At 44.3% G+C, this 27,813-nt stretch overlaps 1 protein-coding gene across 1 annotated transcript in view; it reads right to left on the reverse strand.

The window, feature by feature from the left end:
• LOC124545222 (fatty acyl-CoA reductase 1-like) overlaps window positions 1–27,813 on the reverse strand; it is a 152,370-nt gene that overhangs the window by 103,240 nt on the left and 21,317 nt on the right. The window contains exon 2 of the mRNA XM_047124094.1: window positions 5,860–6,096. Within this exon, the coding sequence (XP_046980050.1) occupies window positions 5,860–6,081 (222 nt within the window). The 5' untranslated portion in view covers window positions 6,082–6,096. The remainder of the gene's footprint in view (window positions 1–5,859; window positions 6,097–27,813) is intronic.

The raw sequence follows: 27,813 nt of genomic DNA on the forward strand, positions 1-27,813 counted from the left end.
AAATGTATCTTATAGCTACTATAAATAATAATACCGACGGTACAAGCACAGTTAACAGCATTCCAAAAGCAGTATTTATATTAGAACACCGGTCTGAGCCACGCTTGATAGCTGAGCAGCGATAGGAGTGTCCATAATCAATGCTTGACTTTTCCTCGCTGCCACTGATGATGAATGTCGGGTGTGTTATTGATGAAATACTTCGTGGGCCGGCATAGCTAGACCAAAATGACGACAACATCACAATTATGTTTGTTTTGGACGGAGTTTGAAATGAACTGACGGTTAAATTGCAAGCAACATGAATATGAAAACGTGAGTAGCAATTGCAATCTGAACTGTATGATTCCGAGAAAGATAAGTTTCAGGAGATTTCGAATATTTGTTGCCCATTAATCGGCAGATGCTTCGTCATGTGAATATTCGTTCCTTTTGGAGCTTGTTTTCACCCTAAGATAACATTCAGTATCTCTTTTGTTAATTTTTCTTTGATGCAGTGACACAGAATGTGTCAAAGCCAAGGAAACGGTCAATATCCAACAGTTTGTAAACAACGTCAAACAAGTTAAACCAAAATAATTACGGTTTTGCATCTTCCACGCTAAAGATTTTACATGCTTAACGTCAAATATTTAACACTTAAAGACATTTATAATCAGACGTCGCAAATTGTTTTATGTGCAGGAGTTTTATTCTTTAAGGAACTCTGGGTGAAGAGGTTAATAGTTTTCTTTAAGTCTGTACTACTAACTTTCTCTACAGTTAGATTCAGCCCATTCCACTATTCAAAAATTCTTCCATGCTTCCGCATGGCCCACCTCCGGCTGAAATTCCAATGTGGTATGACAATTTCTCCCAGGGTTCATCTAATCTCAAACCATAATTTAAATGACTTGCAGTATATCTAAACTTACTTAACAATTCCTCACGATGAGATCTTACAGTCTCCACATTCCTACCACAACCTTGAATACTTATAATATGTTTTATTAAATTTGCCTACTTTCACCAGATAAAATTTCGTAGAATATTTATGTACGAATTTTTTAGATGAATGAAAGTTGTTCTGCACCTTATATAATCCCTAAATGTGACTCGCGATTGTTAAAAGGATTTGCTCACTGCATCAAAGAAAAATTAACGAAAGAGATACTTAACGTTATCTTAGGGTGAAAACAAGCTCCAAAACGAACGAATATTCACATGACGAAGCATCTGCCGATTAATGGGTAACAAATATTCGAAATCTCCTGAAACTTATCTTTCTCGAGATCATACAGTTCAGATTGCAATTGCTACTCACGTTTTCATATTCATGTTGCTTGCAATTTAACCGTCAGTTCATTTCAAACTTTGACCAAAACAAACATAATTGTGAAGTTGTCGTCATTTTGGTCTAGCTATGCCGGCCCACGAAGTATTTCATCAATAACACACGCGACATTCATCATCAGTGGCAGCGAGGAAAAGTCAAGCATTGATTATAGACCAGGGCCGGCCAGAAATTCTGCACGCGTGCGGTGCTCCTGCACGTGTGCAACTTCCGGGTCACAGCGTGCACGCCGCAGCCGTCAGCGTTCATGTAGTGCATGTTTCTACGCACAGATGTCGCTTTATCCACTTGCTGGGGTACTCTATACTGGCGCATTGTAGTGGTCTTTCCACAGCTTGCAAGCCAACCATGGGAAGGTATTTCGCGTATTAAACATTTAAAATACTGTCACAGTCTACTCATTGAGACATTTACTTTTATGTTAACAGCTTAACCCAGTAAGACATGTAATACAGTTAACAACCGTGGGTTTTTATTAATGCAGCTTGACTGACGGCACGTAAATACGTGTAATGTTTTTGAGCTAGTATTTAAGAAAGAGAGCACTTAGCGACTTCTAACGAACCTTATTCACGATTTCAAATAACATTAAACTAATGCAAGGTTTTCTATAACTAATTCTCGGTGCTCTCAGTTACACCCACATAATTTCTGTCTCACTGACCTCTGAACAGAATGATAACCGCAGCCCTCTCGCTGATCACCTGATATTTCGACACCATTACTGCTATATCTTTCATCAGTTCCGTCTGAAATCTGCATAATAACCGACAGTTAGATGAATGTTATGTTTTATCGACTTCAGCTGAGCGTAGCCCTTCACACATTAAAAAAAAAAAACCCTAAATGTAAGTATACATTGAAACAATCGGTTTAATGACCAATTTCCTCTTGTACCACATAAACAGGGAAGTGGAGCCGTCGCCGTTCATTTAGGACACATGTCTAATAACAGATGTCGCTGTCGCTCGCTGTCGCACACGTGCGCACATGTGCAGCACTTCCGCACGTCTGCACACTGTGCAGCGTTTGGTCGGCCCTGTTATAGACACTCCCAGCGCTGCTCAGCTATCAAGCGCGGCGCAGATCGGTGTTCAAATATAAACACTGCTTTTGGAATGCTGTTAACTGTGCTTGTTAACTGTGCTTGTACCGTCGCTCTTGTTACTTATAGAAGCTGTAAGATACATTTACTACCTTTGATACCACATTGCACCTGTTATGCCCACAATGGGTACGATTAATGCAAATTTCGCCACTCTCAGCTCACAGCAAAAGAGAGTTTCGTCGTAATATGCTCAAGGTAGAGGATAAAAATCTCAAATGTGGCGCCAGCATCCCTCCATCCAGAATGCACTACCCATAGCAAGCAGGCTAGTCAGCTGTCTGCCAAGCCTGTAATATCGTTGTTGCAGTATGTCATGATGGTCAGGCCACTGTAGTGGTGACTTGAATCACCCCATGCCGGAACCCAGTGCTGCGCCCCTATGGCGTCTGTTACCAAAAGTGACGCCAGGTCATAAAAAAGCCAGGCCAAGCTCCTGTAAGTACTGATCACTCCGGCCTAGCTACGTCTCATCCGCAGTCGCCGCCTTCAATGAGACCTAGCCCACTGCAGTAGTCGGTCCTACGTGGTACTCTCAGTTTCGTCTATGTCAAGCTGAATAATCTTGTATCGGCTATCCGCACATCACTGCTAGATCTAATGCTTCCAGGTCTCGAGTGGCTGCCATCGAAAGAAGTGCCTCCTTCCAGGAAGCCTCATCATGTGTCTGATTGTCCTCAAGGTGTCCAACATGGCCATTTCAGTTTCGTCTATGTCTGTCTGCATCATCTACTAATTGGTGTCCATGCTTTGCTACTGGATATCATGCCTCCAGAGCTCGAATGGCGGCTATAAAAAGAGGTGCCATGTTTTGGATGACCTCATCTGGCTTCTGATCGTCGACCAGGTGTCCAGGGTTTGGGATCATTGTGCTACCCAAATTCCTGGGGTGTACGGAGACAGGCACACGATAACATGTTATTAGGACATAGGGGTCAAAGAACTGCTGAACGGCAGGTGCTAATCACTACTGGTAGCATATGAGCAAGCAGGATGTCAAGCAGCATGTGAAAAACTTTGTCTCATGTGCACACTGACCTGTGCTGAATCATCATTGTATTCCACTATAGAGATTACCTGCAGCCAATAACATGTTTGATGTGATTGGTATGGACATCCTGGGACATTTTGAGAAAATGCTGGCAAAGAATCGCTATGTATTTATCATTGCTGGGGGGCTTCACCCTAAGTGGGGATAGTAGCTATCCTAAATCAGCAACCCAACATATCGACACAGGCCGTGGTAAATAATTTATTGTTGAAGCTCAGTGTCCCAGAAAAATTAACTATAAATCACAGCAATAGTTTTGTATCAGAACTGATGAAACAGCTTTGTCATCTGCTGCATATTTGTAATTTAAGAAGCACTTGAGATTCACAGACCAATGCAGGAACAGAGTCAGTGCATTGGACAATAAGGAAAACGTCAAGTCACTGTGTGAATAGCCATGACAACAATTGAGACTTCCTGTTACCATAAGCCATCACATGGTACTACTAAGTTTCAGAACAGTACAGGCCTATCGCCATATGAGCCAGTATGTCGCCGTAAAATGCCATCAATGTTGACGTGAATTACGTATAGGGTGGGGAAGAATGGAGAGCATGTAAAGAATTTCACAAACACGTCACAGGAGGGATGGAAATAGGCGTAGAAAGCAAATACAAAGGCCTCAAAACTTCAGGAACAAATGGGACAGTGCAGTGCAAAGGCAGTTGTTTACCAAGTAGGGCACTGAGTAATGTTGATGAGCCTGCACAACATGAAGCGCAAAACAAAGAAATTCCTCACCTGGTATCAGGATCCATGTCAATTAATTGAAATGACTTCAGCAGTGAACATTAGGCTGCAACATCCTAGTCATATGATGGTCATAAATGTTGGGCATGTCTGTACACTTCAGGGAACACTTGACTCTTGTACCATCATTGCCAGCGCCTGTCCAGAAATATTGGGGAGGAGATGGTAATTGGAAGGCAGTGCAACAGGTAGAACAGGCCATCCCCGAAAGTGCTACGTGCAGGTTACCAAATGTGTTAAGACATAGGATACGCCCGATTTAAAAAAGGATCGTTCACTATCAGTTTTGGGGACTTTATTTCTGGGGACTTCGTATTATTTTATAGGGTCTCATTCCAAGATCACTGAGATGTTGGCAGTACGCACTCTTTACAAATCATCGACATCATCCTGAGACGACAGCCCTGGCATACATTAGTGTCAGCGGCGCCTATAATATCCAGTCATGAGCCGAAACATCATGACTACCGTCTTAATAGCGTACTAATATAGCTTTGGAATGTAATACAGCAGCAGTTCAGTGTGAGCTGGATTCGACAAATATTTGGTAGGTTTCTGGAGATACGTGGCACCAGGTACCTACGCATGGCTAACGTAAATCCTATAAATTATGGGCCAGTGTTTTGTGGGCACAGAGCAAACACCCGATAGTGTCCTACATACCTCTCATTGCATTCAGATCTGGCGACTTTGGCGGCCGTGACATCAACGTGGATTCACTATCGTGCTCGTCTACCCACTGTAACACTATTCTGGCCTTCTGATGTGATTGCTGGCAAATGTCAGCAACCTAGGGAAGACATCAAGGATGACGGAATCCAGGTGGTTCGGAGTAATGTTCAGATTGTCGACAGGTGTGACTGTGGTTTACATTATCACTAACGATCCCACGAAAATTTAGGTGAACGTCCCCAGAGCGTAAAACTGCCCATACCAGACTGCATATGAGGTACGGTACATGTTATGTATAGGATGGTGGCGTATCTGGCCCAGCCCATCGACATGGTGTAACAATAACATGTCATCCAACAAGGTGACACGTTTTCATTGCTTCACGGTGCAATGTCGATGATCCCGTGCCCATCATAATCGTAACCGAAGATTTCGTTGGTAGACACAGGAACACGTGGGTGTTGTCTACAAAAGAGCACCATGTTAAACAATGTACCTAAACAGTGTGCTCTGAAAAAATTGTTCTTACACCAGCATTGTACTCTGTCGACAGATGTGCCATAAATCACCACCTATCCTGTTTTGTAGAGTGGGCAAGCCTACAACCTGCACGTTCTGTGGTGTGGCATGGGTGTCCAACAGTTAGTCGCCTACTCCTGGTTTCACCTTTATTCAATGTGAGCCGCCCAAAAGTTTCGCTGTTTCTGAGGTGTTCGTTCCCAGACAGGAGGCCATAAAGCTCTACCTCATTGGATTTCCCCATTTGTGACCTGTATCATCACTAGAATGATTCTCCATTCGTCTCTGTTCAGCCTCTGAACCTTCTTTAATGCGTCATGTTCCCACAACGTCATGTCAATCAGTATTGAAACGTCAGTATTCCACTGGGGAGTGCTTATAAAGTTTTGGTTCACCTGTGTAGTACATCAAAACAACAGGGACACTCACCACATTGGACACATATTCTTCCAACCTCTCTTGGGGGTCCCGTCCACGCTTTGGCCTCACCAGCATGTAGATAGTGCCAATGTCAGGGCAGGATCGCAGCAGCTTCTCCACGGTGACCATCCCCAGGAAGCCGGTGGCCCCTGTCACCAGCACCGACCGGCCGGCATACCACTTTGGCACTCGGGGATCCGAACGCACATCCTGTCTTGCCACGGCAACCATTGGAGATATTTCTTCCTATAAAAAGGGGACATGGAATCAGAAAACGCTACATACTTGAGTACCTTCTCTGAAGTTCTGAAAATACATTAGGGAAGGGTTATTCTTTACTTGTACAGAAGCCAGATTGCAGCTATAAGTTTCGAAGGATATGAAAGGGGAGCAGTAGTTGAGAAGGGAGTGACAGAGGGTTGTAGGCTATCCTTAGCTTTATTCAGCTGGAACACTGAGCAGAAACCAAGGAGAAGTTCGAAAAGTCGATTAAAGATTACAGAAAAGGTCAAAGACGTTTCACATTAGCAGACGGCTTTGTTATTCTGTCAGAGACAGGTAAGTACCTCGAAGAGCAGTTAAAGTTGGTGATTAGTGTCTTGCAAGAAGGATATGATAGCAATGTCAACAAAAATAAAAGATAAGCCATGGAATATATTCGAATTAAACCAGGCTATGCTGACGAAATAAAAATTAGGAAATGGGTGACTAAAATTATTAGTCGTGTTTTGCTGTTTGGACAGCAAATGAATTAATGGAGGTCTAAGTTGAGAAGAAATAAAATAGGACTGGCAGAAGGAGGAGAAATGTTTTAGAAAAAGAAAAAAACAAATGTGTAAACACCGAATATAAATTTGAATACTAGGCAGTCTTCTTTGAGCTATTTGTGTGGTGCGTAGCCTTGCCCTTAAGTGAAATCTGCATGGTAAATAGTTCAGCCAAGAACAGAACAGAAGCTTTATAAATTTGTTATGTGTGTTGATGGAGTAACTAATGAGTACGTACAACGAATTGGTGACAAGACTCCTTTAAGTTGACGAAAATAGGGTACTGGTTGATATGACACAGTGTGAATCATCAAGAAATTCTCAGTTTGGGAAAGCGGGGAACAGAGGGCAGGGGAAGTAGTGTGCTAATTGTAGACAGAGATAAAGCCTTGAATATAGTAGACACGTTCAAGTGGACGTGGGCTGCAGTAGATAGGCAGAGAAGAGGCTTGCACAGGAGATACCGACCACAGCAACAATGACTGAACCTGCGTCGTTCTAGTTTCAGTACGGAAGCGACAGTAATTCGAGAGGCTCACAAATTTAGTCCTTATATGAATTTCATAATCTATATTTGTATCACACTCAACAAATGTATTGTAATTGTAATAGAACTGGACGCGGTTTACATTTATTTTAATTCACAAAAATACCTCTAAAAAGATGTTTTTGGAGAAGTAAATCCAGGTTGTTTGCTCTGGTATACATATAAAATTTTTAGTGCTTGGAAAGTTTTTGGCACGGATCCCGTATGGCAAATCACTCACAAAGGTCATTAATTGCTTCATTTTCAAAGAATTTATAATATGTTTTTCACAATTTCTTATTGATTGAAAAACTAACGTTTACTGTAAATTTAGAAGCTTTATTTTACAGGTCCGTCTTGATCACACAGACTTTTACACTTCCATTACCGGGTTCAGCTGCTGCCATCTTCCGATCGGTTGCAAACAAAAACAGGGTGTAACAAACTAAATTCAATTTGCTGACGCTAAATCCATGAAAGGCCTGGTGCTATATAAAAAATAAAATGTATTTACGCGAGTAACAGCCATGTATACGAGCCGCACATACCATAAAATATTGTGATGTATGTATCAACGTCAAATTATGCGTGTAGGTACACAGTAAGTGCTGGTGATAATGAGGATGTGTCTGATATTTATACAAATAACTGATGCGAGCAGAAGGAACAATAGCTACGGTAGATGAATAACCAGTATCGCAAATGCAGTAGTTAAAATGCAGTATGCGTAGTCGTTAATTAAAATTACTTCACGTGGCAAAAGGAGCGTCTGACGATAAAATACGACCGATGTACAATACGTGGAATAAAGTCCACATAAAAAGTGCAAACAGTAATAAAGTGAAGCTTCTAGCTTGGCAAAGTAAAACACACAATTGTGTAAAAGCCGGTAAAGAGTTTCAGGATAAAATCGTATCTATAAAACGAAATATTCCAGTACGACATATGTAAGTAGGCTGTTTAGGTTTTTATGTTGGTGACGCCACCTAGCGCTCTGTATGAAAATCGCTGACTGGGATGTGTACAGTCTGTGGCTGGTTGGACTCATTGTTGGAATATTCGAATGTAGCGTTGGGCAGTTGTATGTGAACAGCGCGTAGCTTTGGACAGTTGGAGGTGAGCCGCCAGCAGTGGTGGATGTGGGGAGAGAGATGCCACAGTTTTGAGAGGACGTCTGTCCGTCAGAAAAAGGAAATTTGTTTAATTGGATGTCACAAATATATATGACTTTTGAACACAATTAAGGTAAATAGATTGTTTGTTCTCTATCAAAATCTTTCATTTGATAACTACACCTATCAGTAGTTAGTGCCTTCAGCTCAGCTGTTTGAAAATCAAGTAACGTAAGACTTTTTCCAGCACTGTCATTCTAAATTTTCAAAGGGGAAGTTTCACATACAATTAAACCGTAGCTGTAAGTGTAAGGTAATTAATGAAACAGTGACTATTAATGAAAGGCCGTAAAGACAATCTTTGCGAAACACATCATTGCTGTCTTGCGCCGCCCACCATATTCACCCCACTTTGCCCCTAAGCCATTTTTTCCTTTGCTAATGTCAAATCAGCGGTTACAGGGACGGTACACTGATCACCAGAACATTACGACCGCCGACGTACTATCGATATAAGCCCATGTAGGCGATAACAGTGCCACCTGGAGAGGAATGACATTTCGGAATCTGTGGTTGGTTTCTTCAACACGTGGCGAAATCAAGTGAATCCACGTCCAAGAGTCATGAGACCGGCCGGCCAACCCTCATTACAGATGTCATTTGCTGCATAGACTTTCAAAACAGGAGAGGCGACGAGCTTTGGAGGAGCTGAGACTTCAATGCCGGGCACAGTAGAAGTGTAGCAAACACTCATGACGTTGTCAACTATGGCTGAAATGGGCACGTCAGCATCGGCAATGGACTTCGACACAGTGGCAGAGCGTTGCATGGTCTGATGAATCCCGACACGTTCTTCATCGTGCCGATGGGAGCGCGCGAATGTGTCATCTTCAGAGGAACATCTTGACACCTGTATTGTGGGAAACAGACGAGCTGATGGCGGCTCATTTATGTTCTGGGGAATATTCACGTGGGCATTCATGGGTCCAGTCAAGCTCGTGCTAGGCTCCATGACGGCCAAGGGGTGGCACACCCTTCATTACGATACGATCACGATTCCTGACGGCGGAGACATTTTGCAGGAAGATAATGGGCCATGTCACAAGACCAGGAGTGTGATGGAGTTGTTCGAGGAACGTAGTAGCGACTTCCAGTTGATTTGCTGGCTATCCAACTCGCCAGGTCTGAATCTCATCGTAAACATCTGAGATATGACTGAATTTTGCTTCAGAGCTCATCGCCCCCCTCCCCAGAATTTACCGGACTTAGATGAATTGTGTGTGCAGCTATGGTGCCAACTCCCTCCAGCGACCTACGAAGGCCTCATTTTCATTGCTTTCAAGCCGTGATGCACTGCCACTGTTATCAGTGCCAATGTGGACATACTGGTTGTTAGAAAGGTGGTCATAATCTTCTTGCTGATCAATGTATTTGACAGTGTGGAATTGAGTAAAGCAAAAGTGATGGAGCTTCTCAACAAGCTGACAGAAGCAGACTTCTCGCCCTGTCATGGAAAATTCGTATGGAGCATTGTAAGAATTGGCAAGGTGAGTATTTTCGAGGTGATGTGTTTTGTATTGCCACTGATTATCAGTAAAATGTTTTGCAGCACCAATCCAGTTATTTAGTGGCCACAACACATAGCCAGCAGCCAAGCACCACAGAGTAAAGGTGGCAAAAGATGTATGCTACGAGCTAAACTTGCTTCAGTACTCCTGGGCCAGCATGCTTGGGTTCAATTGCCATCGCCCACCATCTTCTGCCTGCCTGATGCAGACATGATGCTGTATGTTTATTTAAGGTTTTAATAAAGGGTTCTGGCAACAAGGAAGGTGCCTATTTCGCTTGCCACATAGGGCAGCAAGCCACTCGCCCATACCTTTCTAATAACACACCTTTACAATTGGTACCAGAACATATGTTTGAGGATGAAGTGGCTGACTAATGGAGGGTAGAAATGGAAAGAGTGCAGAAGTAGTGGCAGCCCAGCCAGCGCAAGAATACAAAGGAGTACCGAGTTTAAATGTTTTGGGCCTGTTTGGCTGTATTTTGCTCTTTATTTTCTTTATACTTAGTATACTGTATTTTTTGTGGCGGTATTAGGAATCCCGCTGCTGCTTAAATTTTGCTTAATAATCAGCACTGGCGGCCGAAGACTTCCGGCATAAGAAGTCACCCTCATTCTGCCAACGGCCTTGTCAAAGAGGGCGGAGGAGCGGACAGGGCACTCTCTTCTCCTAGGGATGGGTAACTGCCCCTAAAATCGCAAGAATCAGCAATGATCAACGGCATGGGGATGCAGAAGGCAATGGAAACCACTGCGTTAAAGACACGTAACGTGTATCCACAGGACATGTGCTCTGTAACTGAAGATTCCGGAATAGTCTGGGAGGGGACTGCCAAGAGGGAGGTTACCATGAGAAAAAGATAGTCAATGGAAGGATAACGTTCTACGAGTCGAGGCGTGGAATGTCAGAAGCTCGAACGTGGTAGGGAAACAAGAAAATCTGAAAGGGAAATGCAAAGGCTCAATCTAGATGTAGTAGGGGTCAGTGAAGTGAAGTGGAAAGAAGACTAGGATTTCTGGTCAGATGAGTATCGGGTAATATCAACAGCAGCAGGAGTAGGACCCGCTATGAATAGGAAGGTAGGGCAGAGGGTGTATTTCTGTGAACAGCTTAGTGACAGGGTCGTTCTTATCAGAATCGACAGCAAACCAACACCGACAACGATAGTTCAGGTATATATGCCTTCATTGCAAGCTGAAGATGAAGAGACAGAGAAAGTGTATGAGGACATTGTAAGGGTAATACAGTATGTAAGGGGGGATGAAAATCTAATAGTCACGTCATGGATTATTGGAATGTAGTTGTAGGGGAAGGAGTAGAAGAAAAGTTTAAAGGAGAATATGGGTTTGGGACAAGGAATGAGAGAGGAGGAAGACTAATTGAGTTTCATGTAGTGATAGTGAATACTCTGTTCAAGAATAACAAGAGGAGGAGGTATACTTGGAGAATGCCGGTTGATACTGGAAGATTTCAGTTAAATTACATCATGGTCACACAGAGATTCCGAAATCAGATGCTAGATTGTAAGGCGTACCCAGAAGCAGATATAGACTCAGATCACAATATAGTAGAGATGAAGAGTAGGCTGAAATTTAAGACATTAGTCAGGAAGAATCAATATGCAATGAAGTGGGATACGGAATTATTAAGAAACACGAACAATTCGAGACTAGAATAGAAGGGAGAACCGATAGAGGTACTCAAGGTAACCTCCGCCACACACCGTCAAGTGGCTTGCGGAGTATGGATGTAGTTGTAGATGTAGACAAGATAGGCTGAAGTTCTCTAAGGCTATAGATAGAGCAATAAGGAATAGCTCAGTAGCCAGTACAGTTGAAGAGGAATGAACATTTCTTAAAAGGGCTATAACAGAAGCTGGAAAGGAAAGCATAGGTACAAAGAAGGTAACTACGAAGAAACCACGGGTAACAGAAGAAGTACTTCAATTGAGAGATGAAAGGAGGAAGTGCAAAAATGTTCCAAGAACCTCAGGAATACAGAAATACAAGTCACTGAGGAATGAAATAAGTAGGAGTTGATAGAAGAAAAAAACAGGAGTCGATTTAGAAGAGACAGAGGATACAGTATTAGAATCAGAAATTAAAAGAGCTTTGGAGCACTTACGGTCATATAAGGCAGAAGGGATGGATAACATTCCATCAGAATTTCTAAAATGATTGGGGGAAGTGGCAACGAAGCGACTATTCACTTTGGTGTGTAGATTGTATGAGTCTGGCGACATACCATCTGACTTTGGAAAAAGACGGCAGGAGCTGACAAGTGCGGGAATTATCGCACAATCAGCTTAACAGCTCATGCATCCAAGTTGCTTACAAGAATAATGTACAGAAGAATGGAAAAGAAAATTAAGGATGTGCTAGATGACGATCAGTTTAGCTTTAGGAAAAGTGAAGGAACGAGAGAGGCAATTCTGACGTTTCGGTTAATAATGGAGGCAAGACTAAAGAAAAATCAAGACACGTTCATAGGATTTGTCGACCTGGAAAAAGCGTTCGACAATGTAAATGGTGGAAGATGTTCGAAATTCTAAAAAGTAGGGGTAAGCTATAGGGAGAGACGGCTCATATACAAAATGTACAACAATCAAGAAGGAATAATAAAGAGTGGACGACCAAGAACTAAGTGCTCGTATTAAAAACGATGTAAGACAAGGATGCAGCCTTTTGCCTCTACTGTTCAATCTGTACATCGAGGAAGCAATGATGGAAATAAAAGAAAAAATCAGGAGTGGAATTAAAAAAGGATATAGTCACGTAGAAGGAGGTGTGATTAGATGAATGACGAACGCTAACTTCACTTAACGAAGGCCAGACCACATACGGTACATATACAGTTACAGAACATTCCAGTACAATGATTCTTGTAATTTTTATATACTTCTAGAACGTACTCGAACAGCATAGAAAAATTAAAATTTTATAGTTGAGGTGAGTTATGAACTCTCGACCCTCCTCGCAACAGTGTAGTATCATAAGCACTACACCACGGTGATTGGGCTGCTGAGCTTCTTCTGCGACATTGCTCTCTCCTTGAGAGAACAGCGTCTCGGTGTTACATCCTCCTAGTCCGGGAACGAGTCATCGGTCCTGCATACTTCAACTCCCGATGACTGATGTTCGCCCTGGCGGTGATCTTCATAGAACTTCCTTTGCTGCTACGCTCTTCGTCATGTCGCTGGACCTTCGAATTTACCTTGGGTTGCAGGATCCTTATAGAGCTTCATTCGAAGGACGTGGACCGCATCTCTGATCTTCCGTGGTCTTGTGTTTAGGTCCAAATCTTCAACTTCATAAGTAACATCAGACAACCGTTTTACAGCCTTAAAAGGTCGAAGGTAGCGCGTGAGGAGCCTGAGACCGACCTTCCGAACGGGAGTGAAGATCCAGACGAGGTTACCATGATGGTAGACAACAGGCCGGTGGCTCGCGTCATACCTTCAGCGATCGTTTTCTTGAGCCTGCAGCGTGCGGAGTCGAGCCAACTGCCGAGCTTTCTCAGTTATGGTTAACACCTGGCCGATGTAGTCGTCGTCCACGTCATCAGGATGTAACGGAAACACAGTGTCCATCGTCGTAGTCGCCTCACGCCCATGCACCACCAAAATGGCGTAAATCCTGCGGTGTCTTGTTTGGCGGTGTTGTAGGCAAACGTCACGAAAGGTAGCACCTCATCCCAGTTACTCTGCTCAACACTGACGAACATTGATAGCATGTCGGCCAAGGTCTTATTAAAGCGTTCAGTAAGCCATTTAGTTTGCAGATAGTAGGCATTCGTCATGTGATGAGTAATATTGAGCCGACGGTTTATCTCTGTCACAAGATTCGATTGAAAAACGTTCCCTCGATCCGTAATTAACACCTTGGGGCACTGTGTTTTTTTAATACAATCTCTTCCACGATGAATTTGGCTACCGCGAATGCTTCGGCTGTTTTCACGGCTTTTGTAATGGCCTAGCGTGGCAGATAATGAGTGCAAACAATAATCCATCTATTGCCACTAGAAACGTTGGAAATCGTCCGAGGAGGTCAATCGCAACACGCTGGAATGGTGTTTCGGCTGGTGGAATTGGTATGAGTCGGCCAGGTGGTTTTTGAGGAACTGCCTTTCTCCTCTGGCACTCTCTACAGAGCCACACATAGTGACGGACACTCCTAAGTAAACCCGGCCAGAAAAACCGCTTGCGGATCCTATCGTATGTCTTAATAAATCCTGAATGTCTGGGCTCAGCTGTGTCGTGGAATTTCTGTAGAACATCTAAGCGCACGTGTTTAAGAATCAAAACGGACCAAAGTTTTTCTTGCAAAGTAACCCATTAACTACCTTAAATTGTCCTTTCACATCCTCTGCCGTGCGGTTCTAGGCGCTACAGTCTGGAACCGAGAGATCGCTACGGTCGCAGGTTCGAATCCTGCCTCGGGTATGGATGTGTGTGATGTCCTTAGGTTAGTTAGGTTTAATTAGTTCTAAGTTCTAGGCGACTGATGACCTCAGAAGTTAAGTCGCATAGTGCTCAGAGGCATTTCACATCCTCTGAACGTTTTAAGGCAAGCATAATTTGAGATATCTTGGCGTCCTTTTTCTGCTCAGCAGAGAGATCCTGGAGTGCAGCGAGACAGTCACTATCCTCAAAGTTTTCATGGTGTTGCACAGGGTTTCTTGAGAGTTGGCATCTTGGTGTTTTCTTCCACTTTTATGCTCTATGGTAATGTCATACTCTTGAAGACGTAGTGCTCACCTGGCGAGTCGTCCTGTTGGATCCTTAAGACCTGTCAACCAACAAAGTGAATGATGGTCTGTAACCACTGTGAATGGCCTTCCATAGAATACTGTCGAAATCTGCACAAGGCCCACATCACAGCAAGACATCCTCTTTCTGTAGTTGAGTAGTTTCTCTCGGATTTTGCAAGTGCTCTAGAAGCAAAGGGTATAACCTTCTCTTTTCCATCCGAAATTTGCACCACAACAGCACCGACCCCATACGCACTGGCATCTGTGTGTAGTTCTGTAGGTGCTATCTTACCATACAGACCAGTACAGGGTCTGTTGTCAGAGCTTTACGCAGCACATCTAAAGAATCTTGTTCAGCACCTCCCCATATAAATTTAGCATCGGCTTTTAACAACTCTTGGAGTTGCCTGGCTTTGATACAAAAGCCTTTGATAAAACGATGGCAATAAGAACACAATCCGAGGAAGCTTCTCACATCTCTAATTTGTTTAGCAACAGGAAATTCCGTTATAGATCTCACCTTTTCTGGATCTGGCTGCACACCTTCGTTTGACACAAGGTGTCCAAGTATTTTGATTTCTTTTGCTCTAAAGAGACACTTCCTTTGGTTAAGTTTCAGTCTGCCTTGTTGGAGACTCTTAAGAACGGCCCTTAGTCTTTTTACGTGTTCGTCAAATGTCTCTGTGAACACTATAATGTCATCTAAATAACAAAGACATCGTCCACTTCAGGTGACTTAGAAGATTATCCATCATCTGTTCAAAAGTTGCTGGTGCATTATACAAACCAAACGACATTACCTTAAACTCACACAGTCCCTCTGGCGTGACGAATGCAGTTTTCTCACGATCAGCCTCATCTACTTCGATTTGCCAGTATCCCGAGTTCTTGTCTATGGTTGAGAGAAACTTAGCCCCCTTCAGACAATCAACACACAAGCGCCAACTGCCATCCTTCTTCCTGATGACAACCACTGGTGACGACCATGAGCTCTGCGAAGGCTGAATGATGTCATTCTTCATCATTTTCTCGTCGCGAATTATTCGACGTTCCGTTGCTGACAAATGGTATGCTCTTTGGCTTATTGGTTGATGGTCTCCAGTGCTAATCCGGTGCTTCACCGTCGATTTGTCTAATTTGAACTCGAAGAATGACAAGTAGCTGCTTCTGTTGTTCCTTAGCGAGATCTGGCGATAGTTGAGCTAGAAGATCTTGTAGTGGTAGCGCCAATTTCTCCCACAGACTCGGCATGGGAGGTTTCTATGACGATCAGCTGTTCTTCAATTAGCGGCTCAGCCTTTGCTACGCACATGCGTCTTTGAAGGATCTGCGGTTCTCGGCAACAGTTAACTATCCACCGAATCCGTTCTTAAACGAGACGATAGAGGCTCGGACGACCAAGTTATTCTCCAGTGGTATGCTTCCCTCACATTCCACTACAAGAGCCATGGATTGATGCATGGCGTGACACATGACAGTTACCTTTTTAGCACTGATTGCAGGAATGATCAATTCATCCAGCACACACAGTCTCCACACACTCGGATGTGCGTCTTCTTGTCCACTGTATCTCATCTCGTGCAGTATAATCTTCGAGCGACCACAATCTATAATTGCTTTTAAAGCTTTTAAAAAGTCCCATCCGAGAATGACGACATGACTTCACTTTTGTAAGACGATGAATTCTAAGGGCTTTGTATGGCCACTTATACCCACACGATAGACACATCATCCTGTAGATTTTACATGTTTCCCACTGGCCACTTTCAGCAGAGATGTCTTGCTGACGACGAATACGGTTTTCGGCAACTGGCGACGGTACTCCTCCGAAATGACTGAATATGATGCTCCAGAGTCCACAAGAGCTTGGCCTAGTCGGCCGTATCCATGAGGATATCGACATAGTTTCCTATCATTTTTGCAGTGATCGAAGGCGGAGGATTTTTCTCTTCGGTGGCCTCACCTCCAAGGAAGGTCGTACCCTTTAGTTTTCCAGGTTGAGGCGGCTAGGTGATCGGCTGGAGCTTCTAAACGGCGATGGATACCTCGATCGGCTTGTTGGGGAGCGTCCTCTCTAGCGGCTAGCTTGCGGCGATAGTGACCTACGTATTCCTGCACCCACATCTTCTTGTTCATCTTCGTCGCCCTGGAGTTGGCGTCGGCTAAGATTGGTCTGCCGTCTTCTGGCTTGGACGTCATCAAATATCCGCCGCCTTTCTCGACAATAGCGCACCACATGTCCCGGTCTTCCGCATTGGAAACATACTGGTTGGTTATTCTGGGTCCTCCAGATCCTCATGCGGCGTTGTAGGAACGTAACTCCGCCTGGGTCTCGACTTTTTCACCATTCTGAAGCGAAATGAAGGACGAGAGGTTGGTTTCAATGTCTGTTCCACTTCCTCCCTTATGACCTCTTGAAGCGTCTTGGTTTTATGTTCGCCGTGCAATCCAAGTGCCTTCTGAACTTCCTCTCTCACTATCTGACGCAGAACACTTGTGAAATCAGTTCCTTCCTCCAACACAGATATGGATACAACGTTTGGAAGCTGTTAAAACTTCTTGCGTGTAATTCTTTTTTCATGCATTGTCTCGACATACTGGCACCATTTTATGAAGTCGCCTGCTGTCGAAACCTCCTTCAGGAGTAGGGCTTGATAAATGTCCTCCACAACACCCTTCATGCGATGTGAAACCTTATCTTCCTCCTTCATTCTAGGATCCACTATTTTACACAACTCCAAGACGTCTTGAAAGTAGGATGCTGTAGTTTCTCCTGGACGCTGTGCCCTGCACTTTAATTTATCTTCAGCCCTGCACTTCTGTCGTTGTGTGTCACCGAAATACATATGCAGTTCCGCCTGGAATACTTCCCAGCTTGCGAACTTCTCCTCGTTCTTCTCATACCATTGCTTGGCAGTGCCCTCCAAGTAGAAAAATACGTTAACCAAACACACGGTGTCGACCCATTTGTTAAATTAGGCTATACGGCCACATACCTTTAGCCACTTGTTTGGATCTTGGATGGAAGGTTCTCATGTGGTGGCACACAGTTCATATCATCGTAACGTCCTCTTCTTCTTCTGTCCTGATCTGTTGAATGCGGCTCGAAGTCGGATTTCTCGCCACGTAAACGGCGGCTCTGTCGTGGCCTGATGGGTGACTGTGTTGTCGATAATGTGCGCCATCACAAGTTCCAACACCCAGCGCCTCTACCAGAAGAATAAGTAGAAGGAGGTGCCATTAGATGAATGACAAACACTGACTTCACTTAACGAAGGTTTATTCAGCACTTGCATATACAAGAGCGGAGAGCGAACTGCCTCGAGCCAGAACACACACGGTATATATACAGTTATAGAACATTCCAGTACAATGATTCTTGACATTTGTAGATACTTCTAGAATGTACTCGAACCGAATGCAGACATTAAAACGGTACAGTTCGGGTGAGGTTTCAACTCACGGCCCCCCCATGCAACTGTCTAGTATCATAACCACTACACCACGGTGACTGCGCTACTCCGTTTCTTCTGCGACAATATCAGTCATTCGCTGATGACAGTGCTATCCTGAGTGAAAGTGAAGAAGAATTACATTATCTGCTGAACGGTATGAACAGTCTAATGAGTATACAGTATGGACTGAGAGTAAATCGAAGAAAGACGGAGGTAATGAGAAGTAGTATAAATGAGAACAGCGAGAAACTTAACTTCAGGATTGATAGTGACGAAGTTGGTTGATTGGTTTAAAAGAGGGGGGAAGTGACCAAACTACGAGGTCATCGGTCCCTTGCTCCTAATAAAACAATGCCACAAGTGTCAGAATGAAACAGACGAGAGATATAACACAAAACGGAAAGAAAGGAAAATCCAGAAGAACAAAGGAAAGGCAACGAACACTAAAAGGAACAAAAGATTACAAGAGAACAACAGAGACGCTAGAAACAGAAGAGAGTAAAACAAGAAAGCAGATTACAGTGGCTGGCCGACCATGAGAATAAAAGGAAAACGCCAGCCACTGTGCAACACATTAAAACCTCCACCCTAAAAGCACTAGGGTGGAAGAGACAGAGGGACGAAGGACATGCGCTAAAACTTAGATCAAATGATAAAACCCACCCTCACGAATAAAGCGTAAAACTAAATCAGCGAATGAGGCGTTGTCAGATAAAATGAGCGGCAACGAGTATGGTAACCCAAGATTCCGTCGCTGGTCCGTAAAGTGGGGCAGTGCACCAGAATATGGGCCACTGTCAACCGGGCGCCGCACCAACACTGAGGTGGGTCTTCACAATGCAAGAGGTAACCGAGGGTCGCCCAGGCGTGGCCAGTGCGGAGGCGGCCGAGGATAACTGATTCCCTGCGAGAGGCCGGCGTGGAAGACTTCCACACATTCCAAGTCTCCTTAATGACACGCAGTTTGTTGTGCGTACTGTTATGCCATTCCGTCTCCCAAAGCCGAAAAACCCTGCGACGTAAGTCAGAACGCAGATCAAGTTCAGGGATGCCCATCTCCAGAAGCGGTTCCCGCGTAGCCTGTTTGGCCAGCCTATCGACAAGCTCGTTGCCTGGGATGCCGACCTGTCCTAGTGTCCACCCAAACACCACTGAACGACGGGACCGGTCCAGGACATACGGACTCCTGGATGGACGCCACCAAAGGATGGCCAGGTCGATAGCTTGTAGGCTTCTCAAGGAGTCAGTACACAGGAGAAACGATTCCTCAGGGCATGAACGGATATACTGAAGTGTACGAAATATGGCCACCAGCTCTGAAGGGAATACACTGCAGCCATCAGGCAAGGAATGCTGTTGAATATGGCCTCTGTGGGCAAAGGCGAAGCCAATATTACCATCAGCCATCGAGCCGCCGTTGTAAACCACGTCAGAGCCCTGGAACACTTCAAGAATAGAGAGGAAGTGACAGCGGAGAACCGCAAGGTTAGCGGAGTCCTTAGGGCCACACGAAATGTCCAGGCGAAGCTTCTACCTACAGCTACACCACGGAGGTTTACGTGGGCGGACTCCAGTTCAGACAGAAGCGATTGCACGCGAACTGCAATCATTAGCCCTGACATGGGCCGCCTATGCGGGAGGTGAACCGGCGTGGTTGGGAAAAGAAGACGGCAATTAGGGTGTTCAGGGGAGCTATGAATGTGTTCTGATGACACGGCGGCCGGTGGGTACTTTGGGACTTCATGGCCTGTTCGGGCGGAGTTTAGCTTAGTTACCTTTACTGTAGTAGAATGCAGTGAGTAGAAGAAAACTGGCGTTTAAATCATTTATCAAACTTTTCTGGTAGCTCCTCGTATTAAATTGCACATTTAAATACAAATACACACACTATTATTAATCGAAGTCATTCAGTGTTTAATCTCATTGCTCTCTGCATAATAAAACCAACAACACTTCACTACGTAACGGTGATGTCACAGTCGTTACACCACTGATGATGGCAGCTGTCTGAAACATACATGCCGGCCGGTGTGGCCGTGCGGTTAAAGGCGCTTCAGTCTGGAACCGCGTGACCGCTGCGGTCGCAGGTTCGAATCCTGCCTCGGGTATGGATGTGTGTGATGTCCTTAGGTTAGTTAGGTTTAATTAGTTCTAAGTTCTAGGTGACTGATGACCTCAGAAGTTAAGTCGCATAGTGCTCAGAGCCATTTGAACCATTTTCTTGAAACATACACAGCCGATATGAAGTGTTCCTAATGGTGCAGACTTTTAATGATCAGTTCTTTGGGGTCGTCGGCCAACTTATCGAGTCCTTGCTGTTGCTGATCCATTGGTGGCTCACATTATATTAATTTATGTAAGTGCCAATTGATATTGAGATCGGTACGCATGCAGCTCGAGGTGCCAACCCATAAAGCAAGTACAAAAGCCTTTGAGGAAAAAGCTTGAGGTTCATTAGTCTAGAGTTTTCTCTACTCGTATCGTGTTCGGTTATGGGGAAAAAGTGGAGGTTTGGCAGAACGAGTGTCTGAAAACGTTTAGTTTCACGTTCTGGGGAACTATTTTCCTAAATTTGTGCAGGGTATAGAGACAAGCGGACGACGTCTTTCACGTGGTGACAGTAATTTTCATCCAATGTAAGTGCTCATACAAATTCTTCACGGTTTTACCATTCGGTAATGAGATGCCGGCGACAAGAGTACGGGGCAGTTCTCCGAGGATTTCGCCCGATTGTACACTGAATACAAGTCCTCATCTGTATTATGGCAGTATTGACAACTTCACATAAGTAAGTTGGAGGAATAGAGTTTATAGTTACAGGATAGAGCCGACGAGACGGCGCGGCAGGAGAACATTAGAGGCTCGAGGACTGACTCCTGTGACACTTTTTGAGAGAACTTCCTTGCAGGACGACTTTTTACTTCCTCAGACGATGTGCTGACGAGTGTTTGTAATGGAACTCTCAGTCAATTTCAGGGTACTGCACAAAAGTACGGTAAGCATTGGATGTAGGTTTCAGTAGTTATGCTTGGATGAACAGACATGTAAACGATATGGAACTTCCTGACAGATTAAAGCTGTGTGCCGGACCGAGACCCGAACTCGGGGCCTTTGCCTTTCGTGTGCAAGTGCTCTACCATCTGAGCTACCCAAGCATGACCCGTCCCAGCAGCTTCAATTCTGCCAGTACCTCGTCTCCTACCTTCCGAACCCCACAGAAGCTCTTCTTCGACCCTAGCAGAACTATAACTCCTGGAAAAAAGGATAGGGTCTCAGAAGAGCTTCTGTGAAGTTTGGAAAGTAGGAGACGAGTTACTGGCGGAAGTAAAGCTGTGAAGCTGTGAGAACGGGGTGTGAGTCGTGCTTAGGTAGCTCAGATCGTAGAGCACTTGCCCGTAAAAGGCAAAGGTCCCGAGATCGGGTCTCGGTCCGGCACACCGTTTTAATCTGCCACGAAAGTTTCATAACAGCGCACACTCCGCTGCAGAGTGAAAATCACATTCTGTAAACTTCCTAAGATTACATCATGGGAAGCCGTCATTTATACCGATGATCCTATACAACGACGATTAGAGAAGGTGTATGTACAGTTACAACTTGGGAAGGGTTCACGTGTATTGACAGTCCCAAGGAACTCCATCACAGGAGATAACATGTACAGTTAAAGTATGGAAAATGGTCACATGTACTGACGTAGCCATTATCCACACAGAAACCAACAATGAAATTAATTTAAAATGGCTCAGAAAGGTATGTGAACTATCTACGACTGAATACTTTCGAGTCATTAATCCCTGCATCTGAATGCTCCAAAAACTTGTTCGCTTACTTTGGTCAAAGTTCACACAAAGGATTGATCTTCATTGTATACATTCCCCACACATTTAATTGATTCTGTACCTGAACTTCGATGTCTGAGTGCTGCTGAAAGAACCAAACTTTCGCAAGGAACACCTAGGACGCTGGGTAAGTCAATTAATCTGTATAAACAGTCTCTTAGACTGCGTTTGCACGATCTGATACTGAAAATTACAGGAAGGCTGCTCTGTATGAACCTAAGAACTTCTTCATGTGTAGTAGAGCCCTGGCCAAAAAAGAGGAACTGAATCCTGCAAAATGTTTCGTATGGTGTAGTTTATCCTGTGGGAAGCAAAACAGCAGAAGCCAAATGGTGCACCTCAGTGTAAACAATTTTGGTTCATAAGAGATGAGGCTATAAAGAGGTGCACTGTCAGATAATTTAGGAATGTTTCAGGAAGATGAGCTGAATAGGGATTTCAGTCCAGAATAATCGAAGCTAGGTCGTTCTGTGAATCCTAGCTCTACTAACAAGGGAACCTCCCCATCGCACCCCCTCAGATTTAGTTATAAGTTGGCACAGTGGATAGGCCTTGAAACACTGAACACAGGTCAATCGAAAATACAGGAAGAAGTTGTGTGGAACCATGAAAAAAATAAGCAAAATATACAAACTGAGTAGTCCATGCGCAAGATAGGCCACATCAAGGACAGCGTAAGCTCAGGAGCGCCGTGATCCCGTGGTTAGCGTGAGCAGCTGCGGAACGAGAGGTCCTTGGTTCAAGTCTCCCCTCTAGTGAAAAGTTTACCTTCTTTATTTTCGCAAAGTTATGATCTGTCCGTTCGTTCATTGACGTCTCTGTAATAAGTTTAGTGTCTATGTTTTGCGACCGCACCGCAAAACCTTGCGATTAGTAGACGAAAGGACGTGCCTCTTCAATATTCATTGACCTTGTTATTGAAGTCGCGAGTTACATTTGCAGAACTCATATTGCCCACGGAATACATCTCACGTATTTAATGCACTCTCGTCCAAAGTAACGAACAGTCAACTGCCAGGCAGGGAGCCTCGTTAGCAGGAATACTCTCTCTTCCGTGCGCTGTAGTCGACTGACGTCGTGAGTTTCGATGTTTGTGTTAAGTGTAGCGTCCCCATACTACGGCGCAGTTACCTCGCATCGGACGGACGGACGGACGGACAGATAATAATTGCCTGAAAATAAAAAGTTAAACTTCTCACTCGAAGGAATACTTGAACCAAGGACCTCACGATCCGCAGCTGCTCACGCTAACCACGGGACAACGGCGCTCCTGAGGTCAGGTTATCCTTAATGTTGCCTACCTTGCGCATGGACTACTCAGTTTGTATATTTTGCTTATTTTTTTTCATAGTTCCACACAACTTCTTCCTGTTTTCTCGATTGATCTGTGTTCAGTTTTTCAAGGCCTATCCACTGTGCCAACTTATAACTAAATCTGAGGGTGGTGCGATGGGGAGGTTCCCTTGTAAGAGGAGGGTGTCATATCGAAAAGAACGTAATAGAGTGGACATGGAGAAGTTACTGGCGAAATAATGGGACATTTTTAACCTGCTTTAATCACTGTCAGCTACACCACTAGCGAAGGATAGAACGCTCACTGGGAACAAGTCACCTGCATACGAAAAACCATATATAGTGCCACACTATTTGCATCCTTCTCATGGAGGAGTTTATTGATCAACAGCTCCAGGCTGGTATTTTATAAAAGAGCACCAGCCCCTCAGCGATATATGTAATCATGGTCCTAAAAAATGTCCCCAGATTATAAGAAAGCTTATGGGCTTTGCTCTGAAAACAGATTTTTGATGCAATGGACGGTTATGGATGCATAATGCCTACCCAGTGTGTAACATTACAAAGATCTTGGACGGACCAGGACAATGGTGTTATGAAGTGGGTACCACCAGTTAAAAGTAGCAGTAGAGGATCAACGCAAGAAAGGGTTTTCGGTTCCATTTAGTCACTACCAGTGTCATTGGATGGTACTTGGTTTGAGAAATGTACAGGCTGTTTACAATGCTGGTTAGATGGGGAGCCATGAGGTATGAGCCTGAAATTGTGCATTGTCTATCTAGACGATATCACTGTATTCTCCAAGGACCTCTAGGAGTATGTGGTGCATCTACGAAAAGTATTTCTTAGGCTATGTATGAGATCATGGAAACTTAGTTTAGAAAACTGTATTACAGGAGTTGTGATATTTTATGTGCCATTATTGGTCCATTACTCATACAAGCTCCTGAAGTAGTAAGTAAATTACAGTCATTTCTAAGGTAACTAATTTTTATAGAAAATCTATTCCACAATTTGCATATGTAACAAGACCTCTTATGCTTCTATTAAGCGAGTAAAATGTCACTGGATTACAGACATGAAGGCATCGTTTGAATGATTAAAAGATTTACTGACCACTGGTCCTGTTCTCACTGTCTCTACAAAACAATTTTCAATATAATGTGATTTGAAAAACTAAATTCTAGCTGTGTTTTGAGCCAAGAGATAGATGGGAAAAACACCTAGTAGCCTATTCATCTAGAAATCTCAATAAAGTGAAGAAGACCTATTCAGCCATCGTAAAAGGAATGTTCACTAATTTTTACATCACTTACCTTTTGCTATACATACGGGTGACGTTTCGAGGTCATAAGCGATCACACAGCACTGAAATGGCTTTTGGGACTAAAATATTCAACCATTCAAGTGATCTTGCTTGGCTTTGCTGCTAAGAGAATTTGATTTTGAAATTGTATATCATCCAGAGAATGCTCGTGGTAATGTAGATGCACATAGTCGCAAGCCGTGGACCACGACTGTCAACAGTTCACAAGACAACCACAATTCAGCTATGAAGATGGAGTGCTGTAGGAACAAATGAGAGGCGGCTGTCGCGTAGTTGTGGCAGCAAGTTTATGGAAAAAAGTACTGAGGCAGGCTCACAATTTCATTTCGTCAGAGCATTATGGATGACATGTCATAGAGCGCAGCTTTGTGGAAAATTATTGGTGGCAGATGAGGCAAAAAGATGTAGAGCATTACGTAAAGAACTACATTCCCTTCCAATCATAGAGCCATCACCTACTTCAGGGTTAACGAGAAGAAGTGTCTGAAACACTGGCAGATCCTTGTGAAGTAGGAACGAATGTAGCTGAACAAAACACGGGAGAGAAAGCTAAAACTAGGTAACTAAGGCAGGATGTATCTGCAGGTATTCAGACCCATCGCTACAAACTGACACAGAATTTCCTATTCCCATACAGTTTCCTTTTCCTAGCTACAGTGAACAGAGGGTAGCAGTTCCAGCTCCTGTCGTCGAATGTAAGGCGAAGGAGAGTTTGAGAGACATCAACCTGTGGTGTTACTGAGCCTGTTGGCCAGGTACGAGTACAATGTGACAGAAGCTCTCAGAGCACATTCCTTGTGTAGTGAGGTATACTACTGACACAGCAGTCAAACATGGTGATGTCAGAACATCAGTGAACATTAAGCATGGAATTTACCACATGGGCAGTAAAAAAGTGAGTTGCGAAACTACAGTCCCTGATGCAAGGCAAGATTGGGTTGAATTGCACTCCAGGGGAAGATTAGTTATTGCAGTCAGCTTCCGTTGCCATCAAGGCCACACAGTTGATCCGCTAGTTTCGACAGAACAGGGGCTCGTTAGATACAGGTGCAAGAATCGTAACGACGGTATTAGGAATTGTAAATGTGGAAGACTTAAAAAGTACAAATATGGTGTTGCAACAAGTACAAATGGATGTGGAACCAAGGAAGTATTAAACTGCACATTACGGAGCTCAGAACTCTCGAAAATCACCTGGTGAACAGCACTAGGCGGCTACATACTGTGGCCACCGTTCACATGACGCAAATACTGGAATAGGACGTCACTGTAAATCACAATTTGGGCATTTGTAAGGACTGTCTGTATACTTTTGACGTCCTATTGACCGTCACAAGGCTCTTATGCACTCTCGCCGAACTTATCACCAACAACCGCACTGAAACCATAGAACTGCCAGAACTAATCTTCCCTGCTGTTGATGGTCATGTGACCCAACAGTCTTACCTGTGAGACAGTTTTAAGGAATTACAAACTCGAACTGACTTACCAGCACCGTTAAAAATGGTAGCACTGGCAGTATAGGAAGAATTCTTACCACTATACTACCATATGGTCAGTGTCGCCAGTATACAAAAAGGGACCAGTTGAGAGACCAAGTACAGTACACTAACGCGTGCGGATTGTCACTTTGAGTATGAAGCCATCCGTCCCAGAATTACTACAGTGCTAAATGAGCAAGTCGCTGTCTACCCCACAAAACTGATGTGCATACTCCCTAAGATGTGCAAATGCACTCTCTGAGAAGCCTGCAACTGAGTGCCCCAGAGAAGTCATTACAAGCAAAAGAAATAGACAAGCGGTATTTCGATCCCCCAGTACTATCCCTTCATTATCGGTACAGGTGGATCGCACAGTGAGGCTCAGACTGAACCAGTCGACTCCATATTTCTGATGTAGCTGCCACTGGCATCTCCATGACTCGAACCATCGACTGCTGACTGTCTGGGCTCCTGGAAGCCAGCCCTCCACTGCCAGCACACCCACACACATCCAACCAGCTCAGCACCATCACTCCCCAACTCATTTCCAGGCGCTAGTCTACAACGATCTGCACAGTGTCAATGTTCCTTACGCTTGTAAATTACACAATTTGCAGTCCGTATCTTCACTAGAGTGATTACCCATTTACAGACTTTCCTTACCGCATAATGTCCCTGCAACATCACTAGGCAACATTCAGTGAATACCCTCCTGGAAGATTACCCCTACCCTCCTCGAAGATTACTCCCCGGGACGACGAGTGCAACAGGTGCCAGCAGCTGCCTCCACAGCATACATCTCGGCGGTGGTAGCCCAGCCCACGCGAGGCGGGAATTCAAACCAGCCAGCTCACTAGCAGTTCAGCAGAGGGCAAAACCGGCAGCCGGGTCAGCAGCAGCTCCGAGGCTCGCACAGCCTAAACTATTTCCTGCTTCTGCCGAAATTATGTCTGAGCCAATCAAACAGAAGTGTCACTCTGCGAGACGACTATCTAGGCCAGCGCCGCAATGGCGGCTGGCAGTTCCAGTGCAGCCAGCTGTATCGCGTAAATCTTACCTGTACGCCCTACCACGATCGATTCCTCAGCTCTTCACTGTCACCCTGACATGAGATTTTGCCAAATTCGATGCCGCCGGGTGGGGAGTACATGGTATTCATTTCTGTTATCTCTCCAACACTTGTAAAGTGTTGGTCTTAGTGCCTGTATCACAAACTACAGTACTGGCTATTAAAATTGCTACACCAAGAAGAAATTCAGATGATAAATGGGTATTCACTGCACAAATATATTATACTAGAACTGACATGTGATTACATTTTCGCGCAGTTTGGGTGCATAGATCCTGAGAAATCAGTACCCACAACAACCACCTCTGGCCCTAATAACGTCCTTGATACGCCTGAGCATTGACTCAAACAGAGCTTGGATGGCATGTGCAGGTACAGCTGCCCTTGTAGCTTCAACACGATACCACAGTTCATCAAGAGTAGTGACTGGCGTATTGTGACGAGCCAGTTGCTCGGCCACCATTGACCAGACGTTTTCAATTGGTGAGAGATCTGGAGAATGTGCTGGCCAAGGCAGCAGTCGAACATTTTCTGTATCCAGAAAGGCTCGTACAGGACCTGCAACATCCGGTCGTGCATTATCCTGCTGAAATGTAGGGTTTTACAGGGATCGAATGGTGGAGCCACGGGTCGTAACACATCTGAAATGTAACGTCCACTGTTCAAATTGCCATCAATGCGAACAAGAGGTGACCGAGACGTGTAACCAATAGCACTCCATACCATCATGGCGGATGATACGCCAGAATGGCGATGACGAATACCAGCTTCCAACGT

This window comes from Schistocerca americana, chromosome 8, assembly GCF_021461395.2.
Source record: "Schistocerca americana isolate TAMUIC-IGC-003095 chromosome 8, iqSchAmer2.1, whole genome shotgun sequence".
NCBI classification, from domain to species: Eukaryota; Metazoa; Arthropoda; class Insecta; order Orthoptera; family Acrididae; genus Schistocerca; species Schistocerca americana.